The 22,338-nt window shown below is 40.6% G+C and overlaps 1 protein-coding gene across 1 annotated transcript in view; it reads right to left on the bottom strand.

Moving 5' to 3' along the window:
- Positions 1-21,819, bottom strand: part of LOC121840709 (cAMP and cAMP-inhibited cGMP 3',5'-cyclic phosphodiesterase 10A-like) — a gene marked incomplete at its 3' end in the record, with an annotated part of 50,617 nt that extends 28,798 nt beyond the window's left edge. Inside the window, 1 exon segment of the mRNA XM_042305616.1 lies at positions 21,424-21,819. Within this exon segment, the coding sequence (XP_042161550.1) occupies positions 21,424-21,487 (64 nt within the window).
- Positions 21,820-22,338: the final 519 nt, after the last annotated feature.

Raw genomic sequence — 22,338 nt, 5'->3', positions numbered from 1 at the left:
CCCACCATGGGTCTACAGTATGATGTGACCCCCCCCCACCATGGGTCTACAGTATGGTGTGAATACCCCACCCCCACCATGGGTCTACAGTATGGTGTAGACCAATCACCCACCCTCCGACCGACTGACACACACACACAGGTTTCAATTACACTGATGAAGGTGTTCAGATTACCCCCAATGTGGGAACTCTTTCGCCTGCTACGTTAGAAAGGTCATAGGTTACCGCCACAGAAAGGTCATAGGTTACCGCCACAGAAAGGTCATAGGTTACCGCCACAGAAAGGTCATAGGTTACCGCCACAGAAAGGTCATAGGTTACCGCCACAGAAAGGTCATTGGTTCCCGCCATAGAAAGGTCAAGGTCCTGATCTTTACAACACCAAGGTGAAGTTATATTAGACTGGACCGAAGTCAGGTCGAGTGTGTAACACTATCGCATCCCACTGCGGATCCTGGTTTGATGATTCCTACACATTTCTGTCTCCGTGCTCCTATCTTGTCATAAAAAAATACCAAGGAACTTCAGAATATCAGTCTACTTAAAAAAGTTCTAGTAGTCTAGTCAAGATTATAATAACAAAGTGCCAATTTCCTCAAAATCTGAAGCCACAACCAGATATAGTATAGGGCTGGGTTCTGATATACCTGTACGTTATAGTTTAGGGGTTCTGATATACCTGTAGATTATAGTTTAGGGCTGGGTTCTGATATAACTCTAGGTTATAGTTTAGGGCTGGGTTCTGATATACCTGTAGGTTATAGTTTAGGGCTGGGTTCTGATATACCTGTAGATTATAGTTTAGGGCTGGGTTCTGATATACCTGTAGATTATAGTTTAGGGCTGGGTTCTGATATACCTGTAGATTATAGTTTAGGGCTGGGTTCTGATATACCTGTAGGTTATAATTTAGGGGTTCTGATATACCTGTAGGTTATAGTTTAGGGCTGGGTTCTGATATACCTGTAGGTTATAGTTTAGGGCTGGGTTCTGATATACCTGTAGGTTATAGTTTAGGGCTGGGTTCAGATATACCTGTAGGTTATAGTTTAGGGCTGGGTTCTGATATACCTGTAGGTTATAGTTTTGGGGTTCTGATATACCTCTAGGTTATAGTTTAGGGGTTCTGATATACCTCTAGGTTATAGTTTAGGGGTTCTGATATACCTCTAGGTTATAGTTTAGGGGTTCTGATATACCTCTAGGTTATAGTTTAGGGGTTCTGATATACCTCTAGGTTATAGTTTAGGGGTTCTGATATAACTGTAGGTTATAGTTTAGGGGTTCTGATATACCTGTAGGTTATAGTTTAGGGCTGGGTTCTGATATACTTGAAGGTTATAGTTTAGGGCTGGGTTCTGATATACCTCTAGGTTATAGTTTAGGGGTTCTGATATACCTTTAGGTTATAGTTTAGGGGTTCTGATATACCTTTAGGTTATAGTTTAGGGGTTCTGATATACCTCTAGGTTATAGTTTAGGGGTTCTGATATAACTGTAGGTTATAGTTTAGGGGTTCTGATATACCTGTAGGTTATAGTTTAGGGCTGGGTTTTGATATACCTCTAGGTTATAGTTTAGGGCTGGGTTCTGATATTGCTCTAGGTTATAGTTTAGGGGTTCTGATATACCTCTAGGTTACAGGTTAGGGGTTCTGATATACCTGTAGGTTACAGTTTAGGGGTTCTGATATACCTGTAGATTATAGTTTAGGGGTTCTGATATACCTGTAGGTTATACTTTAGGGCTGGGTTCTGATATACCTCTAGGTTATAGTTTAGGGGTTCTGATATACCTCTAGGTTATAGTTTAGGGGTTCTGATATACCTCTAGGTTATAGTTTAGGGGTTCTGATATACCTGTAGGTTATAGTTTAGGGGTTCTGATATACCTGTAGGTTATAGTTTAGGGGTTCTGATATACCTGTAGGTTATAGTTTAGGGGTTCTGATATACCTGTAGGTTATAGTTTAGGGGTTCTGATATACCTGTAGATTATAGTTTAGGGCTGGGTTCTGATATACCTGTAGGTTATAGTTTAGGGGTTCTGATATACCTGTAGGTTATAGTTTAGGGGTTCTGATATACCTGTAGGTTATAGTTTAGGGGTTCTGATATACCTGTAGGTTATAGTTTAGGGGTTCTGATATACCTGTAGGTTATAGTTTAGGGCTGGGTTCTGATATACCTGTGGGTTATAGTTTAGGGCTGGGTTCTGATATACCTGTGGGTTATAGTTTAGGGGTTCTGATATACCTCTAGGTTATAGTTTAGGGCTGGGTTCTGATATACCTCTAGGTTATAGTTTAGGGCTGGGTTCTGATATACCTCTAGGTTATAGTTTAGGGCTGGGTTCTGATATACCTCTAGGTTATAGTTTAGGGCTGGGTTCTGACATACCTGTAGGTTATAGTTTAGGGGTTCTGATATACCTGTAGGTTATAGTTTAGGGGTTCTGATATACCTGTAGGTTATAGTTTAGGGGTTCTGATATACCTGTAGGTTATAGTTTAGGGGTTCTGATATACCTGTAGATTATAGTTTAGGGGTTCTGATATACCTGTGGGTTATAGTTTAGGGCTGGGTTCTGATATACCTGTGGGTTATAGTTTAGGGCTGGGTTCTGATATACCTCTAGGTTATAGTTTAGGGCTGGGTTCTGATAAACCTGTAGGTTACAGTTTAGGGGTTCTGATATACCTGTAGGTTATAGTTTAGGGCTGGCTTCTGATATACCTCTAGGTTATAGTTTAGGGGTTCTGATATAGCTCTAGGTTATAGTTTAGGGGTTCTGATATACCTGTAGGTTATAGTTTAGGGCTGGGTTCTGATATACCTGTAGGTTATAGTTTAGGGCTGGGTTCTGATATACCTGTAGGTTATAGTTTAGGGCTGGGTTCTGATATACCTGTAGGTTATAGTTTAGGGCTGGGTTCTGATATACCTCTAGGTTATAGTTTAGGGCTGGGTTCTGATATACCTGTAGGTTATAGTTTAGGGCTGGGTTCTGATATAGCTCTAGGTTATAGTTTAGGGGTTCTGATATACCTGTAGGTTATAGTTTAGGGGTTCTGATATACCTGTAGGTTATAGTTTAGGGGTTCTGATATACCTGTAGGTTATAGTTTAGGGGTTCTGATATACCTGTAGGTTATAGTTTAGGGGTTCTGATATACCTGTAGGTTATAGTTTAGGGGTTCTGATATACCTGTAGGTTATAGTTTAGGGGTTCTGATATACCTGTAGATTATAGTTTAGGGGTTCTGATATACCTGTAGATTATAGTTTAGGGGTTCTGATATACCTGTAGTTATAGTTTAGGGCTGGGTTCTGATATACCTGTGGGTTATAGTTTAGGGCTGGGTTCTGATATACCTGTGGGTTATAGTTTAGGGGTTCTGATATACCTCTAGGTTATAGTTTAGGGCTGGGTTCTGATATACCTCTAGGTTATAGTTTAGGGCTGGGTTCTGATATACCTCTAGGTTATAGTTTAGGGCTGGGTTCTGATATACCTCTAGGTTATAGTTTAGGGCTGGGTTCTGACATACCTGTAGGTTATAGTTTAGGGGTTCTGATATACCTGTAGGTTATAGTTTAGGGGTTCTGATATACCTGTAGGTTATAGTTTAGGGGTTCTGATATACCTGTAGGTTATAGTTTAGGGGTTCTGATATACCTGTAGATTATAGTTTAGGGGTTCTGATATACCTGTGGGTTATAGTTTAGGGCTGGGTTCTGATATACCTGTGGGTTATAGTTTAGGGCTGGGTTCTGATATACCTCTAGGTTATAGTTTAGGGCTGGGTTCTGATAAACCTGTAGGTTACAGTTTAGGGGTTCTGATATACCTGTAGGTTATAGTTTAGGGCTGGCTTCTGATATACCTCTAGGTTATAGTTTAGGGGTTCTGATATAGCTCTAGGTTATAGTTTAGGGGGTTCTGATATACCTGTAGGTTATAGTTTAGGGCTGGGTTCTGATATACCTGTAGGTTATAGTTTAGGGCTGGGTTCTGATATACCTGTAGGTTATAGTTTAGGGCTGGGTTCTGATATACCTGTAGGTTATAGTTTAGGGCTGGGTTCTGATATACCTGTAGGTTATAGTTTAGGGCTGGGTTCTGATATAACTCTAGGTTATAGTTTAGGGCTGGGTTCTGATATACCTGTAGGTTATAGTTTAGGGCTGGGTTCTGATATAGCTCTAGGTTATAGTTTAGGGGTTCTGATATACCTGTAGGTTATAGTTTAGGGGTTCTGATATACCTGTAGGTTATAGTTTAGGGGTTCTGATATACCTGTAGGTTATAGTTTAGGGGTTCTGATATACCTGTAGATTATAGTTTAGGGGTTCTGATATACCTGTTTATAGTTTAGGGGTTCTGATATAACTGTAGGTTATAGTTTAGGGGTTCTGATATACCTGTAGGTTATAGTTTAGGGGTTCTGATATACCTGTAGATTATAGTTTAGGGGTTCTGATATACCTGTAGGTTATAGTTTAGGGGTTCTGATATACCTCTAGGTTACAGTTTAGGGGTTCTGATATACCTGTAGGTTATAGTTTAGGGGTTCTGATATACCTGTAGGTTACAGTTTAGGGGTTCTGATATACCTGTAGGTTACAGTTTAGGGGTTCTGATATACCTGTAGGTTATAGTTTAGGGGTTCAGATATACCTGTAGGTTATAGTTTAGGGGTTCAGATATACCTGTAGGTTATAGTTTAGGGCTGGGTTCTGATATACCTGTAGGTTATAGTTTAGGGGTTCTGATATACCTCTAGGTTATAGTTTAGGGCTGGGTTCTGATATACCTCTAGGTTATAGTTTAGGGCTGGGTTCTGATATACCTGTAGGTTATAGTTTAGGGGTTCTGATATACCTGTAGGTTATAGTTTAGGGGTTCAGATATACCTGTAGGTTATAGTTTAGGGCTGGGTTCTGATATACCTGTAGGTTATAGTTTAGGGGTTCTGATATACCTGTAGATTATAGTTTAGGGCTGGGTTCTGATATACCTGTAGGTTATAGTTTAGGGCTGGGTTCTGATATACCTGTAGATTATAGTTTAGGGCTGGGTTCTGATATACCTCTAGGTTATAGTTTAGGGGTTCTGATATACCTGTAGGTTATAGTTTAGGGGTTCTGATATACCTTTAGGTTATAGTTTAGGGCTGATATACCTGTAGGTTATAGTTTAGGGGTTCTGATACCTGTAGGTTATAGTTTAGGGCTGGGTTCTGATATACCTGTAGGTTATAGTTTAGGGCTGGGTTCTGATATACCTGTAGGTTATAGTTTAGGGCTGGGTTCTGATATACCTGTAGGTTATAGTTTAGGGCTGGGTTCTGATATACCTGTAGGTTATAGTTTAGGGCTGGGTTCTGATATACCTGTAGGTTATAGTTTAGGGCTGGGTTCTGATATACCTGTAGGTTATAGTTTAGGGCTGGGTTCTGATATACCTCTAGGTTATAGTTTAGGGCTGGGTTCTGATATACCTGTAGGTTATAGTTTAGGGCTGGGTTCTGATATACCTCTAGGTTATAGTTTAGGGCTGGGTTCTGATATAGCTCTAGGTTATAGTTTAGGGGTTCTGATTACCTCTAGGTTACAGGTTAGGGGTTCTGATATACCTCTAGGTTATAGTTTAGGGGTTCTGATATACCTGTAGGTTATAGTTTAGGGGTTCTGATATACCTGTAGGTTATAGTTTAGGGGTTCTGATATACCTGTAGATTATAGTTTAGGGCTGGGTTCTGATATACCTGTAGGTTATAGTTTAGGGGTTCTGATATACCTGTAGGTTATAGTTTAGGGGTTCTGATATACCTGTAGGTTATAGTTTAGGGCTGGGTTCTGATATACCTCTAGGTTATAGTTTAGAGCTGGGCTCTGATATACCTCTAGGTTATAGTTTAGGGCTGGGTTCTGATATACCTCTAGGTTATAGTTTAGGGCTGGGTTCTGATATACCTGTAGGTTATAGTTTAGGGCTGGGTTTTGATATACCTCTAGGTTATAGTTTAGGGCTGGGTTCTGATATAGCTCTAGGTTATAGTTTAGGGGTTCTGATATACCTCTAGGTTACAGGTTAGGGGTTCTGATATACCTGTAGGTTACAGTTTAGGGGTTCTGATATACCTGTAGATTATAGTTTAGGGGTTCTGATATACCTGTAGGTATACCTGTTCTGATATACCTCTAGGTTATAGTTTAGGGGTTCTGATATACCTGTAGGTTATAGTTTAGGGCTGGGTTCTGATATACCTCTAGGTTATAGTTTAGGGGTTCTGATATACCTCTAGGTTATAGTTTAGGGGTTCTGATATACCTGTAGGTTATAGTTTAGGGGTTCTGATATACCTGTAGGTTATAGTTTAGGGGTTCTGATATACCTGTAGGTTATAGTTTAGGGGTTCTGATATACCTGTAGATTATAGTTTAGGGCTTTCTGATATACCTGTAGGTTATAGTTTAGGGGTTCTGATATACCTGTAGGTTATAGTTTAGGGGTTCTGATATACCTGTAGGTTATAGTTTAGGGGTTCTGATATACCTGTAGGTTATAGTTTAGGGGTTCTGATATACCTGTAGGTTATAGTTTAGGGGTTCTGATATACCTGTAGATTATAGTTTAGGGGTTCTGATATACCTGTAGATTATAGTTTAGGGCTGGGTTCTGATATACCTGTGGGTTATAGTTTAGGGGTTCTGATATACCTCTAGGTTATAGTTTAGGGCTGGGTTCTGATATACCTCTAGGTTATAGTTTAGGGCTGGGTTCTGATATACCTCTAGGTTATAGTTTAGGGCTGGGTTCTGATATACCTCTAGGTTATAGTTTAGGGGTTCTGATATACCTCTAGGTTATAGTTTAGGGGTTCTGATATACCTGTAGGTTATAGTTTAGGGGGGTTCTGATATACCTGTAGATTATAGTTTAGGGGTTCTGAGTGTTATAGTTTAGGGCTGGGTTCTGATATACCTGTGGGTTATAGTTTAGGGCTGGGTTCTGATATACCTCTAGGTTATAGTTTAGGGCTGGGTTCTGATAAACCTGTAGGTTACAGTTTAGGGGTTCTGATATACCTGTAGGTTATAGTTTAGGGCTGGGTTCTGATATACCTCTAGGTTATAGTTTAGGGCTGGGTTCTGATATAGCTCTAGGTTATAGTTTAGGGGTTCTGATATACCTGTAGGTTATAGTTTAGGGCTGGGTTCTGATATACCTGTAGGTTATAGTTTAGGGCTGGGTTCTGATATACCTGTAGGTTATAGTTTAGGGCTGGGTTCTGATATACCTGTAGGTTATAGTTTAGGGCTGGGTTCTGATATACCTGTAGGTTATAGTTTAGGGCTGGGTTCTGATATACCTGTAGGTTATAGTTTAGGGCTGGGTTCTGATATACCTGTAGGTTATAGTTTAGGGCTGGGTTCTGATATAACTCTAGGTTATAGTTTAGGGCTGGGTTCTGATATACCTCTAGGTTATAGTTTAGGGCTGGGTTCTGATATACCTGTAGGTTATAGTTTAGGGCTGGGTTCTGATATAGCTCTAGGTTATAGTTTAGGGGTTCTGATATACCTGTAGGTTATAGTTTAGGGGTTCTGATATACCTGTAGGTTATAGTTTAGGGGTTCTGATATAGCTCTAGGTTATAGTTTAGGGGTTCTGTAGGTTATAGTTTAGGGGTTCTGATATACCTGTAGGTTATAGTTTAGGGGTTCTGATATACCTGTAGGTTATAGTTTAGGGGTTATGATATACCTGTAGGTTATAGTTTAGGGGTTCTGATATACCTGTAGATTATAGTTTAGGGGTTCTGATATACCTGTAGATTATAGTTTAGGGGTTCTGATATAACTGTAGGTTATAGTTTAGGGGTTCTGATATACCTGTAGGTTATAGTTTAGGGGTTCTGATATACCTGTAGGTTATAGTTTAGGGGTTCTGATATACCTCTAGGTTATAGTTTAGGGCTGGGTTCTGATATACCTCTAGGTTATAGTTTAGGGCTGGGTTCTGATATACCTGTAGGTTATAGTTTAGGGGTTCTGATATACCTGTAGGTTATAGTTTAGGGGTTCTGATATACCTGTAGGTTATAGTTTAGGGCTGGGTTCTGATATACCTGTAGGTTATAGTTTAGGGGTTCTGATATACCTGTAGATTATAGTTTAGGGCTGGGTTCTGATATACCTGTAGGTTATAGTTTAGGGCTGGGTTCTGATATACCTGTAGGTTATAGTTTAGGGGTTCTGATATACCTCTAGGTTATAGTTTAGGGCTGGGTTCTGATATACCTCTAGGTTATAGTTTAGGGCTGGGTTCTGACATACCTCTAGGTTATAGTTTAGGGGTTCTGATATACCTGTAGGTTATAGTTTAGGGCTGGGTTCTGTTATAGCTCTAGGTTATAGTTTAGGGGTTCTGATATACCTGTAGGTTATAGTTTAGGGGTTCTGATAAACCTGTAGGTTATAGTTTAGGGGTTCTGATATACCTGTAGGTTATAGTTTAGGGCTGGGTTCTGATATACCTGTAGGTTATAGTTTAGGGCTGGGTTCTGATATAGCTCTAGGTTATAGTTTAGGGGTTCTGATATACCTCTAGGTTATAGTTTAGGGGTTCTGATATACCTCTAGGTTACAGTTTAGGGGTTCTGATATACCTGTAGGTTACAGTTTAGGGTTCTGATATACCTGTAGATTATAGTTTAGGGGTTCTGATATACCTCTAGGTTATAGTTTAGGGCTGGGTTCTGATATACCTGTAGGTTATAGTTTAGGGGTTCTGATATATCTGATTATAGTTTAGGGGTTCTGATATACCTGTAGGTTATAGTTTAGGGGTTCTGATATACCTGTAGGTTATAGTTTAGGGGTTCTGATATACCTGTAGATTATAGTTTAGGGGTTCTGATATACCTGTAGATTATAGTTTAGGGGTGGGTTCTGATATACCTGTAGATTATAGTTTAGGGGTGGGTTCTGATATACCTGTAGATTATAGTTTAGGGGTGGGTTCTGATATACCTCTAGGTTATAGTTTAGGGCTGGGTTCTGATATACCTCTAGGTTATAGTTTAGGGGTTCTGATATACCTCTAGGTTATAGTTTAGGGCTGGGTTCTGATATACCTCTAGGTTATAGTTTAGGGCTGGGTTCTGATATACCTCTAGGTTATAGTTTAGGGCTGGGTTCTGATATACCTGTAGGTTACAGTTTAGGGGTTCTGATATACCTGTAGGTTATAGTTTAGGGCTGGGTTCTGATATACCTGTAGGTTATAGTTTGGGTTCTGATATACCTGTAGGTTATAATTTAGGGCTGGGTTCTGATATACCTGTAGGTTATAGTTTAGGGGTTCTGATATACCTGTAGGTTATAGTTTAGGGGTTCTGATATACCTGTAGGTTATAGTTTAGGGGTTCTGATATACCTGTAGGTTATAGTTTAGGGGTTCTGATATACCTGTAGATTATAGTTTAGGGGGGTTCTGATATACCTGTAGGTTATAGTTTAGGGTTTCTGATATACCTCTAGGTTATAGTTTAGGGCTGGGTTCTGATATACCTCTAGGTTATAGTTTAGGGCTGGGTTCTGATATACCTCTAGGTTATAGTTTAGGGCTGGGTTCTGACATACCTGTAGGTTATAGTTTAGGGTTCTGATATACCTGTAGGTTATAGTTTAGGGGTTCTGATATACCTGTAGGTTATAATTTAGGGCTGGGTTCTGATATACCTGTAGGTTATAGTTTAGGGGTTCTGATATACCTGTAGGTTATAGTTTAGGGGTTCTGATATACCTGTAGGTTATAGTTTAGGGGTTCTGATATACCTGTAGGTTATAGTTTAGGGGTTCTGATATACCTGTAGATTATAGTTTAGGGGTTCTGATATACCTGTAGGTTATAGTTTAGGGTTTCTGATATACCTCTAGGTTATAGTTTAGGGCTGGGTTCTGATATACCTCTAGGTTATAGTTTAGGGCTGGGTTCTGATATACCTCTAGGTTATAGTTTAGGGCTGGGTTCTGACATACCTGTAGGTTATAGTTTAGGGGTTCTGATATACCTGTAGGTTATAGTTTAGGGGTTCTGATATACCTGTAGGTTATAGTTTAGGGCTGGGTTCTGATATACCTGTAGATTATAGTTTAGGGGTTCTGATATACCTGTAGGTTATAGTTTAGGGCTGGGTTCTGATATACCTGTAGGTTATAGTTTAGGGGTTCTGATATACCTGTAGGTTACAGTTTAGGGCTGGGTTCTGATATACCTGTAGGTTACAGTTTAGGGCTGGGTTCTGATATACCTGTAGGTTATAGTTTAGGGCTGGGTTCTGATATACCTGTAGGTTATAGTTTAGGGCTGGGGTCTGATATACCTGTAGATTACAGTTCCCCCTCCACATCTTCCTCTTCCCCCCTCTTCCCCCTCCTCCTCCTCCCCTCCACCCTCCTCCTCCTCCCCCCTCCGCCCTCTTCCTCCTCCTCCCCCTCCTCTCCACCCCCTCTTCCTCCTCCTCCTCCTCCCCTTGCAATACATCCAAAGACCAATCATTAACCAATCTGCAATACATCCATAGACCAATCATTAACCAATCTGCAATACATCCATAGATCAATCATTAACCAATCTGCAATACATCCATAGACCAATCATTAACCAATCTGCAATACATCCATAGTGTACCATTAGATGGTGAAAGAAGTGCTTCTCTATGAGGGAGAACGCATCTCTGTCCTAAATGGCACTCTACTCCCTGCTATAGTGTATTGCTTTTGACCAGAGCCCAATGGGATACCCTATGGACCATGGTCAACAGTAGTGCACTATATAGGAACTAGGGTCCCATTTACGACACAGACTCAGTCACTACTCTACCATGATTAAATGACATTCAATGGACCCAGGAAATGCCCAGCATGATAACTTCCTGCCCACAACATAAGACTTCTTCATTGAGTTAAGTCACTTCCTCCTCCACAGCCATTTTGGTTTGAGAATGCCTGTCAGATGCTATTAGTGCTGACCTGGGTGACCTCCGAGACCTCAGGGCACACACACATTTTAAATACTTTATTTGAATCCACCAATCAAATTGACAGGAAAAAGGATCCAAACAAGGTCTGCTTGGCACTCAAGGTTACAGCAAGAACTTCAGTAAGGCCATTCTACTGCCAATGTTAGCCTATGGAGATTGCATGGCTGTGTGCTCAAAATTGCATGTCTACAACGGGTGTGGCTGAAATAGCCGAATCCACTAATTTGAAGGGGTGTCCACATACTTTTTGTAAATAGTGTATACACTTCATTTTGGGTTTTAAAAAGTGACATTGTCTAAGCTAATTACACAGAAACAGACAACACATGGGCAGTATGTTTTCTCCCAGTGAGAGAGAGACTAAGGTGCGTGTGACATTTTGTGAACGTCAGTTCCCCTCAAGACACAATTAATCTATCCCTGAGCGCTCTCCCTTGGCCCAGGAAGTGCTGTCAGGATTATCCTAAATTAAGAAATGATTAATTGATTTGTCAGAGAGACATCACTGATTTTGAAAAGAGCAGCAGGGCAAAATGTTTTGCCACTGAATAGACTACTAGACTGTGGTGACATGATGCCACTGAATAGACTACTAGACTGTGGTGACATGATGCCACTGAATAGACTACTAGACTGTGGTGACATGATGCCACTGAATAGACTACTAGACTGTGGTGACATGATGCCACTGAATAGACTACTAGACTGTGGTGACATGATGCCACTGAATAGACTACTAGACTGTGGTGACATGATGCCACTGAATAGACTACTAGACTGTGGTGACATGATGCCACTGAATAGACTACTAGACTGTGGTGACATGATGCCACTGAATAGACTACTAGACTGTGGTGACATGATGCCACTGAATAGACTACTAGACTGTGGTGACATGATGCCACTGAATAGACTACTAGACTGTGGTGACATGATGCCACTGAATAGACTACTGTGGTGACTGATGCCAGACTGTGGTGACATGATGCCACTGAATAGACTACTAGACTGTGGTGACATGATGCCACTGAATAGACTACTAGACTGTGGTGACATGATGCCACTGAATAGACTACTAGACTGTGGTGACATGATGCCACTGAATAGACTACTAGACTGTGGTGACATGATGCCACTGAATAGACTACTAGACTGTGGTGACATGATGCCACTGAATAGACTACTAGACTGTGGTGACATGATGCCACTGAATAGACTACTAGACTGTGGTGACATGATGCCACTGAATAGACTACTAGACTGTGGTGACATGATGCCACTGAATAGACTACTAGACTGTGGTGACATGATGCCACTGAATAGACTACTAGACTGTGGTGACATGATGCCACTGAATACTGAATAGACTACTAGACTGTGGTGACATGATGCCACTGAATAGACTACTAGACTGTGGTGACATGATGCCACTGAATAGACTGATGCCACTAGACTACTAGGTGACATGATGCCACTGAATAGACTACTAGACTGTGGTGACATGATGCCACTGAATAGACTACTAGACTGTGGTGACATGATGCCACTGAATAGACTACTAGACTGTGGTGACATGATGCCACTGAATAGACTACTAGACTGTGGTGACATGATGCCACTGAATAGACTACTAGACTGTGGTGACATGATGCCACTGAATAGACTACTAGACTGTGGTGACATGATGCCACTGAATAGACTACTAGACTGTGGTGACATGATGCCACTGAATAGACTACTAGACTGTGGTGACATGATGCCACTGAATAGACTACTAGACTGTGGTGACATGATGCCACTGAATAGACTACTAGACTGTGGTGACATGATGCCACTGAATAGACTACTAGACTGTGGTGACATGATGCCACTGAATAGACTACTAGACTGTGGTGACATGATGCCACTGAATAGACTACTAGACTGTGGTGACATGATGCCACTGAATAGACTACTAGACTGTGGTGACATGATGCCACTGAATAGACTACTAGACTATAGTGACTAATACTGACATGATGTCACTGAATAGACTACTAGACTGTGGTGACATGATGCCACTGAATAGACTACTAGACTATAGTGACTAATACTGACATGATGTCACTGAATAGACTACTAGACTATGGTGACATGATGCCACTGAATAGACTACTAGACTGTGGTGACATGATGCCACTGAATAGACTACTAGACTGTGGTGACATGATGCCAATGAATAGACTACTAGACTGAATGGTGACATGATGCCACTGAATAGACTACTAGACTGTGGTGACATGATGCCACTGAATAGACTACTAGACTGTGGTGACATGATGCCACTGAATAGACTACTAGACTGTGGTGACATGATGCCACTGAATAGACTACTAGACTGTGGTGACATGATGCCACTGAATAGACTACTAGACTGTGGTGACATGATGCCACTGAATAGACTACTAGACTGTGGTGACATGATGCCACTGAATAGACTACTAGACTGTGGTGACATGATGCCACTGAATAGACTACTAGACTGTGGTGACATGATGCCACTGAATAGACTACTAGAATGTGGTGACATGATGCCACTGAATAGACTACTAGACTGTGGTGACATGATGCCACTGAATAGACTACTAGACTGTGGTGACATGATGCCACTGAATAGACTACTAGACTGTGGTGACATGATGCCACTGAATAGACTACTAGACTGTGGTGACATGATGCCACTGAATAGACTACTAGACTGTGGTGACATGATGCCATTGAATAGACTACTAGACTGTGGTGACATGATGCCACTGAATAGACTACTAGACTGTGGTGACATGATGCCACTGAATAGACTACTAGACTGTGGTGACATGATGCCATTGAATAGACTACTAGACTGTGGTGACATGATGCCACTGAATAGACTACTAGACTGTGGTGACATGATGCCACTGAATAGACTACTAGACTGTGGTGACATGATGCCACTGAATAGACTACTAGACTGTGGTGACATGATGCCACTGAATAGACTACTAGACTGTGGTGACATGATGCCACTGAATAGACTACTAGACTGTGGTGACATGATGCCACTGAATAGACTACTAGACTGTGGTGACATGATGCCACTGAATAGACTACTAGACTATAGTGACTAATACTGACATGATGTCACTGAATAGACTACTAGACTGTGGTGACATGATGCCACTGAATAGACTACTAGACTATAGTGACTAATACTGACATGATGTCACTGAATAGACTACTAGACTATGGTGACATGATGCCACTGAATAGACTACTAGACTGTGGTGACATGATGCCACTGAATAGACTACTAGACTGTGGTGACATGATGCCACTGAATAGACTACTAGACTGTGGTGACATGATGCCAATGAATAGACTACTAGACTGTGGTGACATGATGCCACTGAATAGACTACTAGACTGTGGTGACATGATGCCACTGAATAGACTACTAGACTGTGGTGACATGATGCCACTGAATAGACTACTAGACTGTGGTGACATGATGCCATTGAATAGACTACTAGACTGTGGTGACATGATGCCACTGAATAGACTACTAGACTGTGGTGACATGATGCCACTGAATAGACTACTAGACTGTGGTGACATGATGCCATTGAATAGACTACTAGACTGTGGTGACATGATGCCACTGAATAGACTACTAGACTGTGGTGACATGATGCCACTGAATAGACTACTAGACTGTGGTGACATGATGCCACTGAATAGACTACTAGACTGTGGTGACATGATGCCACTGAATAGACTACTAGACTGTGGTGACATGATGCCACTGAATAGACTACTAGACTGTGGTGACATGATGCCACTGAATAGACTACTAGACTGTGGTGACATGATGCCACTGAATAGACTACTAGACTATAGTGACTAATACTGACATGATGTCACTGAATAGACTACTAGACTGTGGTGACATGATGCCACTGAATAGACTACTAGACTATAGTGACTAATACTGACATGATGTCACTGAATAGACTACTAGACTATGGTGACATGATGCCACTGAATAGACTACTAGACTGTGGTGACATGATGCCACTGAATAGACTACTAGACTGTGGTGACATGATGCCACTGAATAGACTACTAGACTGTGGTGACATGATGCCACTGAATAGACTACTAGACTGTGGTGACATGATGCCAATGAATAGACTACTAGACTGTGGTGACATGATGCCACTGAATAGACTACTAGACTGTGGTGACATGATGCCACTGAATAGACTACTAGAATGTGGTTACTTTAAAGTGGAACTGACAGCATTTAAGCCACATGAAATCTTATTAAAATCTGTTCAAATATACCCCCAGGAAGAATATGCCCTTTAAAAAAAAATATATATATATATATATTTTTTTTTAAACATTTTCTGACAAGCGAGCACTTAGATATGGTCATTTTCAAGTTTTCATAAATTCATAGAATATTTGGGAATTACATATAGTAAGGTATTTTGGAAAATTGTATAGCAATATAGAGTGGGCAGTATAGAGTATAGAGCAATATAGAGTGGGCAGTATAGAGTATAGAGCAATATAGAGTGGGCAGTATAGAGTAATATAGAGTGATAGAGTGGGCAGTATAGAGTATAGAGTATAGAGCAATATAGAGTGGGCAGTATAGAGTATAGGTATAGCAATATAGAGTGGACAGTATAGAGTATAGAGCAATATAGAGTGGGCAGTATAGAGTATAGAGCAATATAGAGTGGGCAGTATAGAGTATAGAGCAATATAGAGTGGGCAGTATAGAGTATATAGCAATATAGAGTGGGCAGTATAGAGCAATATAGAGTGGGCAGTATAGAGTATAGAGCAATATAGAGTGGGCAGTATAGAGCAATATAGAGTGGGCAGCATAGAGTATAGAGCAATATAGAGTGGGCAGTATAGAGCACTATAGAGTGGGCAGTATAGAGTATAGAGCAATATAGAGTGGGCAGTATAGAGTATAGAGCAATATAGAGTGGGCAGTATACAGTATAGAACAATATAGAGTGGGCAGTATAGAGTATAGAGTATATAGAGTGGGCAGTATAGAGTATATAGCAATATAGAGTGGGCAGTATAGAGTACAGAGCAATATAGAGTATAGAGTATAGAGCAATATAGAGTGGGAAGTATAGAGTAATATAGAGTGGGCAGTATAGAGCAATATAGAGTGGACAGTATAGAGTACAGAGCAATATAGAGTATAGAGTATAGAGCAATATAGAGTGGGCAGTATAGAGTATAGAGCAATATAGAGTGGGCAGTATAGAGTATATAGCAATATAGAGTGGGCAGTATAGAGTATAGAGCAATATAGAGTGGGCAGTATAGAGTATAGAGTATATAGAGTGGGCAGTATAGAGTATATAGCAATATAGAGTATAGAGTATAGAGCAATATAGAGTGGGAAGTATAGAGTATAGAGCTATATATAGAGTGGGCAGTATAGAGTATAGAACAATATAGAGTGGGCAGTATAGAGTATAGAGCAATATAGAGTGGGCAGTATAGAGTATATAGCAATATAGAGTGGGCAGTATAGAGTATAGAGTAATATAGAGTATAGAGTATAGAGCAATATAGAGTGGGCAGTATAGAGTATAGAGCAATATAGAGTGGGCAGTATAGAGTATATAGCAATATAGAGTATAGAGCAATATAGAGTGGGCAGTATAGAGCAATATAGAGTGGGCAGTATAGAGTATAGAACAATATAGAGTGGGCAGTATAGAGTATAGAGCAATATAGAGTGGGCAGTATAGAGTATAGAACAATATAGAGTGGGCAGTATAGAGCAATATAGAGTGGGCAGTATAGAGTATAGAACAATATAGAGTGGGCAGTATAGAGTATAGAGCAATATAGAGTGGACAATATAGAGTATAGAGCAATATAGAGTGGACAGTATAGAGTATAGAGCAATATATAGTGGACAGTATAGAGTATAGAGCAATATAGAGTGGGCAGTATAGAGTATAGAGTATATAGAGTGGACAGTATAGAGCAATATAGAGTGGGAAGTATAGAGCAATATAGAGTATAGAGCAATATAGAGAGGGCAGCTGTGCGTTTGGACAATGAATAGACACTGGAGTAAATAAAGCCTAATAAAAACATCTGTCCTGTCCAGGACCGGAGTCTACGCAGACCGGTGTGCTATAGTCAATCAGAGCTACAGTAGACCTATATGCAAATTAGACATTTGCCAAATGTGCCTGTCGTCATTCACTTTGAACTGGACTGTGTGTTTACAGGAAGTAGCAACAGCGTGACTTTACATCATTGGAACACATTTCACCAAAAGCCACAAAATTACACCCGAATGGATTTCTGGAAATATGTCAACAACACGGGAGTCCACTTACATTTGGGATCTTCACAGTCCTACTGATCAAATACCCTTGAAAAGGTAGGCTCTGTCTCCCTCAGTTTTACACATCAACAAGACCAACAACTAATTATTGCCAAAGCGATATGAGCTCAAATCTAATGAGGGAACATTAGATATACCCTCTCAAACTTTTCAGTTAGTTGATCCGTCAAAATTGCACTGATAAACAATGGAGAATAGTAACCGGGTCGCTCTCCTGCAGCTTGCTTGCATGCTTGTCCCAACCCACGGTTTGAAAACTGAATTGGAAATAAGAGATATGCTAACTGTGGATAACAGTTGTTCAAGTTCAGCACAGTTAGCTAGCAAAGCGATTCACATTCCTTGCTAGCTAACTAAATGACACCTGCAGCATCTCTTGCTGTAGCCAACAGAAAAATACACGAGGGGGAAAAAGTCCGTCATTGACCCACTCCTCCAATGACATGTCATCCTCTCATACAGAAGGCGAAGGTTAGGCTTTGTGTTTTTATCTTTCGAAATAAATAGCTAGTTAAATAAATAGTTACACTTGCCCAGGGGTGTCAAACTCGAATCAGCGTATAATGTTGAAAACAAAACAAATTCGTCGACCCAGATATAGCCTATTTGTTGTTGTATTTTAAACGTGCAACTTGTGACCCAAACTGAACATTGTTTTAATTAGAAGAAAAAAAATAGGCTCCTTTATAATGTCCACTTTTATACATAAGATGCTGTATATTAACATGTTAAAACAAAATAAGAGATAAATAGTATTTATCCAGCCTTTGCTGCTATGCTTACATATGTGCATAATATGCTGCGAACCCTAATCAAAAATAATGTAATAACTTCAAGTAACAAAATCGTAGCTATGGGTTGTTGTAACATTTAAAATTAAACTTTCGTTTGTTTTGCACTGCATGGATCACCGGTGCGGTTGAATGCAGCATTGCTGTGTGGTGCACTCAAAATGTCTTGTATTTGAGTAGCCAACCAAGGCTACTGCTCAAATGTTGCTGTAATAGGCCTACACGTTTCTATTTTGCATTGTGTTTTGTTGCAGATTTAGTTGTTTGGTTATTCATTGTCAAGCTGTTCAACTGAAGCCAGGCTGCAACATTTGAGTAGCCTAGCTAAGATTGTGGCATGTGTCTGTACACTTTCCCTCCACTGTGTGCAGTAAACCGAACACAGGAAAGCAGCGCAATTGAAGTTGAATTCACCTATGCAAGCGCAACAGGCTGTAATTTCATAAAGTAGATAACATAACTGTTGACTCATTTACATTCGCTTGTGTGTCCTATTCGACCCGCGGGAGTTGTGTTTGACATATGTGCGCTTAACCCACGTTATTATTGATTTGTGATCACTGCCCTTGATTGTATTGATATTCCCATTCTTAGGGTGCGTTTGTAATTTCACTCTGGCTCTAATATGATTTCAGAACAGTCTCGTCTGAGTGTGCCAGACCGCAGAATAATTTATGAATTTACGAACGCACAACACACCGTAGAATATGGCTGGTAAAACCTCGGCAAAAAAAAGCGTCATTAACCTTCATTAAATTGTATATTTTTTGACATGCAAAGTCCCCCAAATGGCGTTCCAGTCACCAACGCTCTGGGTAACATGAAAACAGCTTAACCAGCTCAGCTAGGGAGAGAAAAATGGTCAGTGATGTGTTCTCTCTTTTACGTCTGGAAGTAGCTAGCTTTCAGACAGTTAGCTTGGGTGCTTTTTTTATTTATTTTACCTTTATTTAACCAGGCAAGTCAGTTAAGAACAAACTGTTATTTTCAATGACGGCCCTAGGAACAGTGAGTCTACTGCCTGTTCAGGGGCAGAACGACAGATGTGTACCTTGTCAGCTCGGGGGTTTGAACTCCCAACCTTCTGGTTTGAACTTCCAACCAACGCTCTAACCACTAAGCTACCCTGCCGCTTGCCACTTTTGTGAGGTCGGATCGCTCGACCCTACTCCTCCGCCAGAGCGTCAAGTATGCGAAACGCTTTGAATTTACAAACAGTCGTCCGTTTTTGTTTATAATATTAATTAAGTAATTGAAAATTAAATGGTGCATCAAGAATGGGTGGAGACAGCAATTAATGTACCAGGCGAGCTGTAAAATGTATTCACGAATTATTCATTAAACTGCATCCATCTATTCTGCCAACAATACATAACAGCACATCGTCGGATTTAGAGTCTAATATAACTCATATTTTTTTAAACCTCTTATAAAGTTGATTTTGAAGCATAAAATTGCTATTTTTGACAATGACTGTTTGTTTCATATCGTCAAAGTAGTTTAAAAAAAAGTCGCTTTAAATGGCCTTTTCAGCCAGACGCAATATAGTAGAGGAGTTATTTTTTGCATAGTTGCTATGCAAAAGGGTTGGTCGTACGTTCTACGCGAAATGGCTGCTGTGCAGGCCGGATAAGGTTATTGTCATCTCCTAGCTAGGTAGCCAACTTAAACTAACTCAGTCATGTCAAACATTGAACCTGTAACGACGGGACACTAGCTGCATTTTCTTTTGTTTGAGATTTTTTTATTTTTTATTTTATTTTTACATTTATTTGGATATGTCCATAATAATGACCTTGATCAGTTGATGAGTGATTTCACCTTGGCTCAGAATTTTTGTTTTTGTCTCTTCTCGTCTGGGCACCGTTCACTCCATATGTATTGTACAGAGATCAACTTCTAAAGTAAAACATTGTTTCCGAGGTTGGACAGACAGACGAACGTTATATTAACCCCCGCTGCACCGAACTAAATGCTAGGCTGGAAGCAACGTGAAATAATATGCGAGTTTAAATAAATACAAGCGATGATTCGGGACAGCAACATGAACATGCTATTCTGGTGGAGGCACAGTGATCATTTTCTGATTGAACTGTTAGCAGGCATAGTGTGTGCATGTGATGGCCAATATAGCACGGTTTGGAAGACTGCTTGTACAAGCAGCATCCAAGGTCCAAACAAGCAGTTTAAGAACAATCAAGTGTAACTGTAGTCCTACTATAGGTGCGATGTGCGTCAGAGAAAAACGCGCCTAAATAGGTGGCTGCCGTGTAGAGCTAGTCAAGGGAAATCTTGATAGGTCTACTCTACAGACAGGCGTATATACGTGATTTCGCTTTTACGTTTAACTTTGTATTTAAGTTCAACATAACAATGGGGGCCTATCTACTGAGCCATAGCCGCGCAGTCTTGCAAGGAATGAACGCGCAATGCATAGACAGAGTCTGGACTTTAGGTTCTGGAGAAACGGGTCAACAGTGATGCTGCTTCTTTCGCGCCACCAGCTCCGTACACCAATTTTACCACAACAATAGACCGGGGATTTCATTCCGGTACTCTCTTCGTAAAGTATAGGACTGTGTCTACTCCTCATCGTTCTACTAGGTTAAACTACATGTTGAGGTATTCTAATGTTCCCTGATAACACCCATGTTTCGGATGTTATCACTGATCAGCTATCAATCTGTTGCCATTCCGAAAGTTGGATAGGCTATTTTCACGTTGTTATAATTGGAAGTGATCATAATAAGAAATGTGTATTAATTCTGTAGGCTATTCACTGTTTGTCTTTTGTATATCTCTGTTTTGCTTCTCGTAGTGTATTGATGTCTATATCATTTGTAATTGCAGGGTTAATCTGTAAAAGAGACATACGTTTCTCAACATGTCTCCCTGTGAAAATAAAAGTTCAATACATAAAAATATATATATATATATATATGTTAATAATCGAGCATTAATGTGTAGCCTAATTGTGATCACGGCAAAGTCCAAAAACTAGAGCCACAAAATCCCGCGTTCAAATCGTACATAATAAGACATGCGTAAAATGTGGGGAATACCAAACACATTTATATTCTGAATTGGTGGACATGATCCCCATTGATAAAGATGGAATTCAACTGTTTGACTGTTGCAAAGAAAAAGTACTTACTTGGGCCCAGAAAACAGTCCGTTATCCTTCGAAAACAGCTTGTCGAAGACGGACCATCATCCATGTCTGCCTGTGAGAGAGCAGAGCGCAAGGAGGGACACGCTACGGAGAGAAACCAGGGGGCTGTGCTTCTCTGCTCAAACTGCCGCTGTTCAATACCGGAACTGGAAAGGTTGATCGAGATTATAGGTCCTACAATACCACTAGCCAACCGAGCTAGGGTGGGGGGGGTGCAGAGGTCGTAAACAGTGCGTGATCCGTGATGAGCACGGTAGCCTACGGTACACGTTAGAGGCGAGAGCAGCGGCGGTACAGGGTCTGCCCACTCCCTTGCCTTACGAGGTGCAGCTAAACGTCGGTTGAACCGCCTCCTCTCCTCGCCGTGGCAGCAGTTAAACCGTTAATGTGCATAAGGAAGAGAAAGAGAGGAGGGAGACGGCGAAGGAACGGAGGGAGGCACGGACTGGTAGGAGGGACAAATAGGACTGTACTCTGCCCTACAAAGGCAAAATGCACTAACTATACCGTAGCCTAGTAGAGGGTGAAAAAACTGAAAAGTGTAGAGTATTGGCTGCGCTGGAGATGAATGCTGACTACTCCTGTCTCCCCACCCTTGTGGAAAAACCTCATGATTTCACATGTGACATTTCCACATGTTTTGCACTTATGTGAAATCAGGTTTGCTGTCATCTAAGAGGGTGTGAGTTCAAATCCCAGGTGTGGTTGTGTCCCATGTATGCTAACCAACGTTGAGGTCAATTCTATTAAAGTTCCAGTCAATTCTGAAAGTAAACCCAATTTAAATATTCACAAGATTTCACAGGCGATGCCCGCAAACAAAAATGAGTCTTTATGATAAACACACTATGCTTTAAACATACAGTGTCACATAAAGTGTGCCAAATTTACATATTT

The sequence above is a fragment of the Oncorhynchus tshawytscha genome, linkage group LG24, assembly GCF_018296145.1.
Source record: "Oncorhynchus tshawytscha isolate Ot180627B linkage group LG24, Otsh_v2.0, whole genome shotgun sequence".
In the NCBI taxonomy this organism is placed as follows: Eukaryota; Metazoa; Chordata; class Actinopteri; order Salmoniformes; family Salmonidae; genus Oncorhynchus; species Oncorhynchus tshawytscha.
Note: the sequence above shows the minus strand (reverse complement) of the source record. Positions and strands in the feature narration are given on the sequence as shown.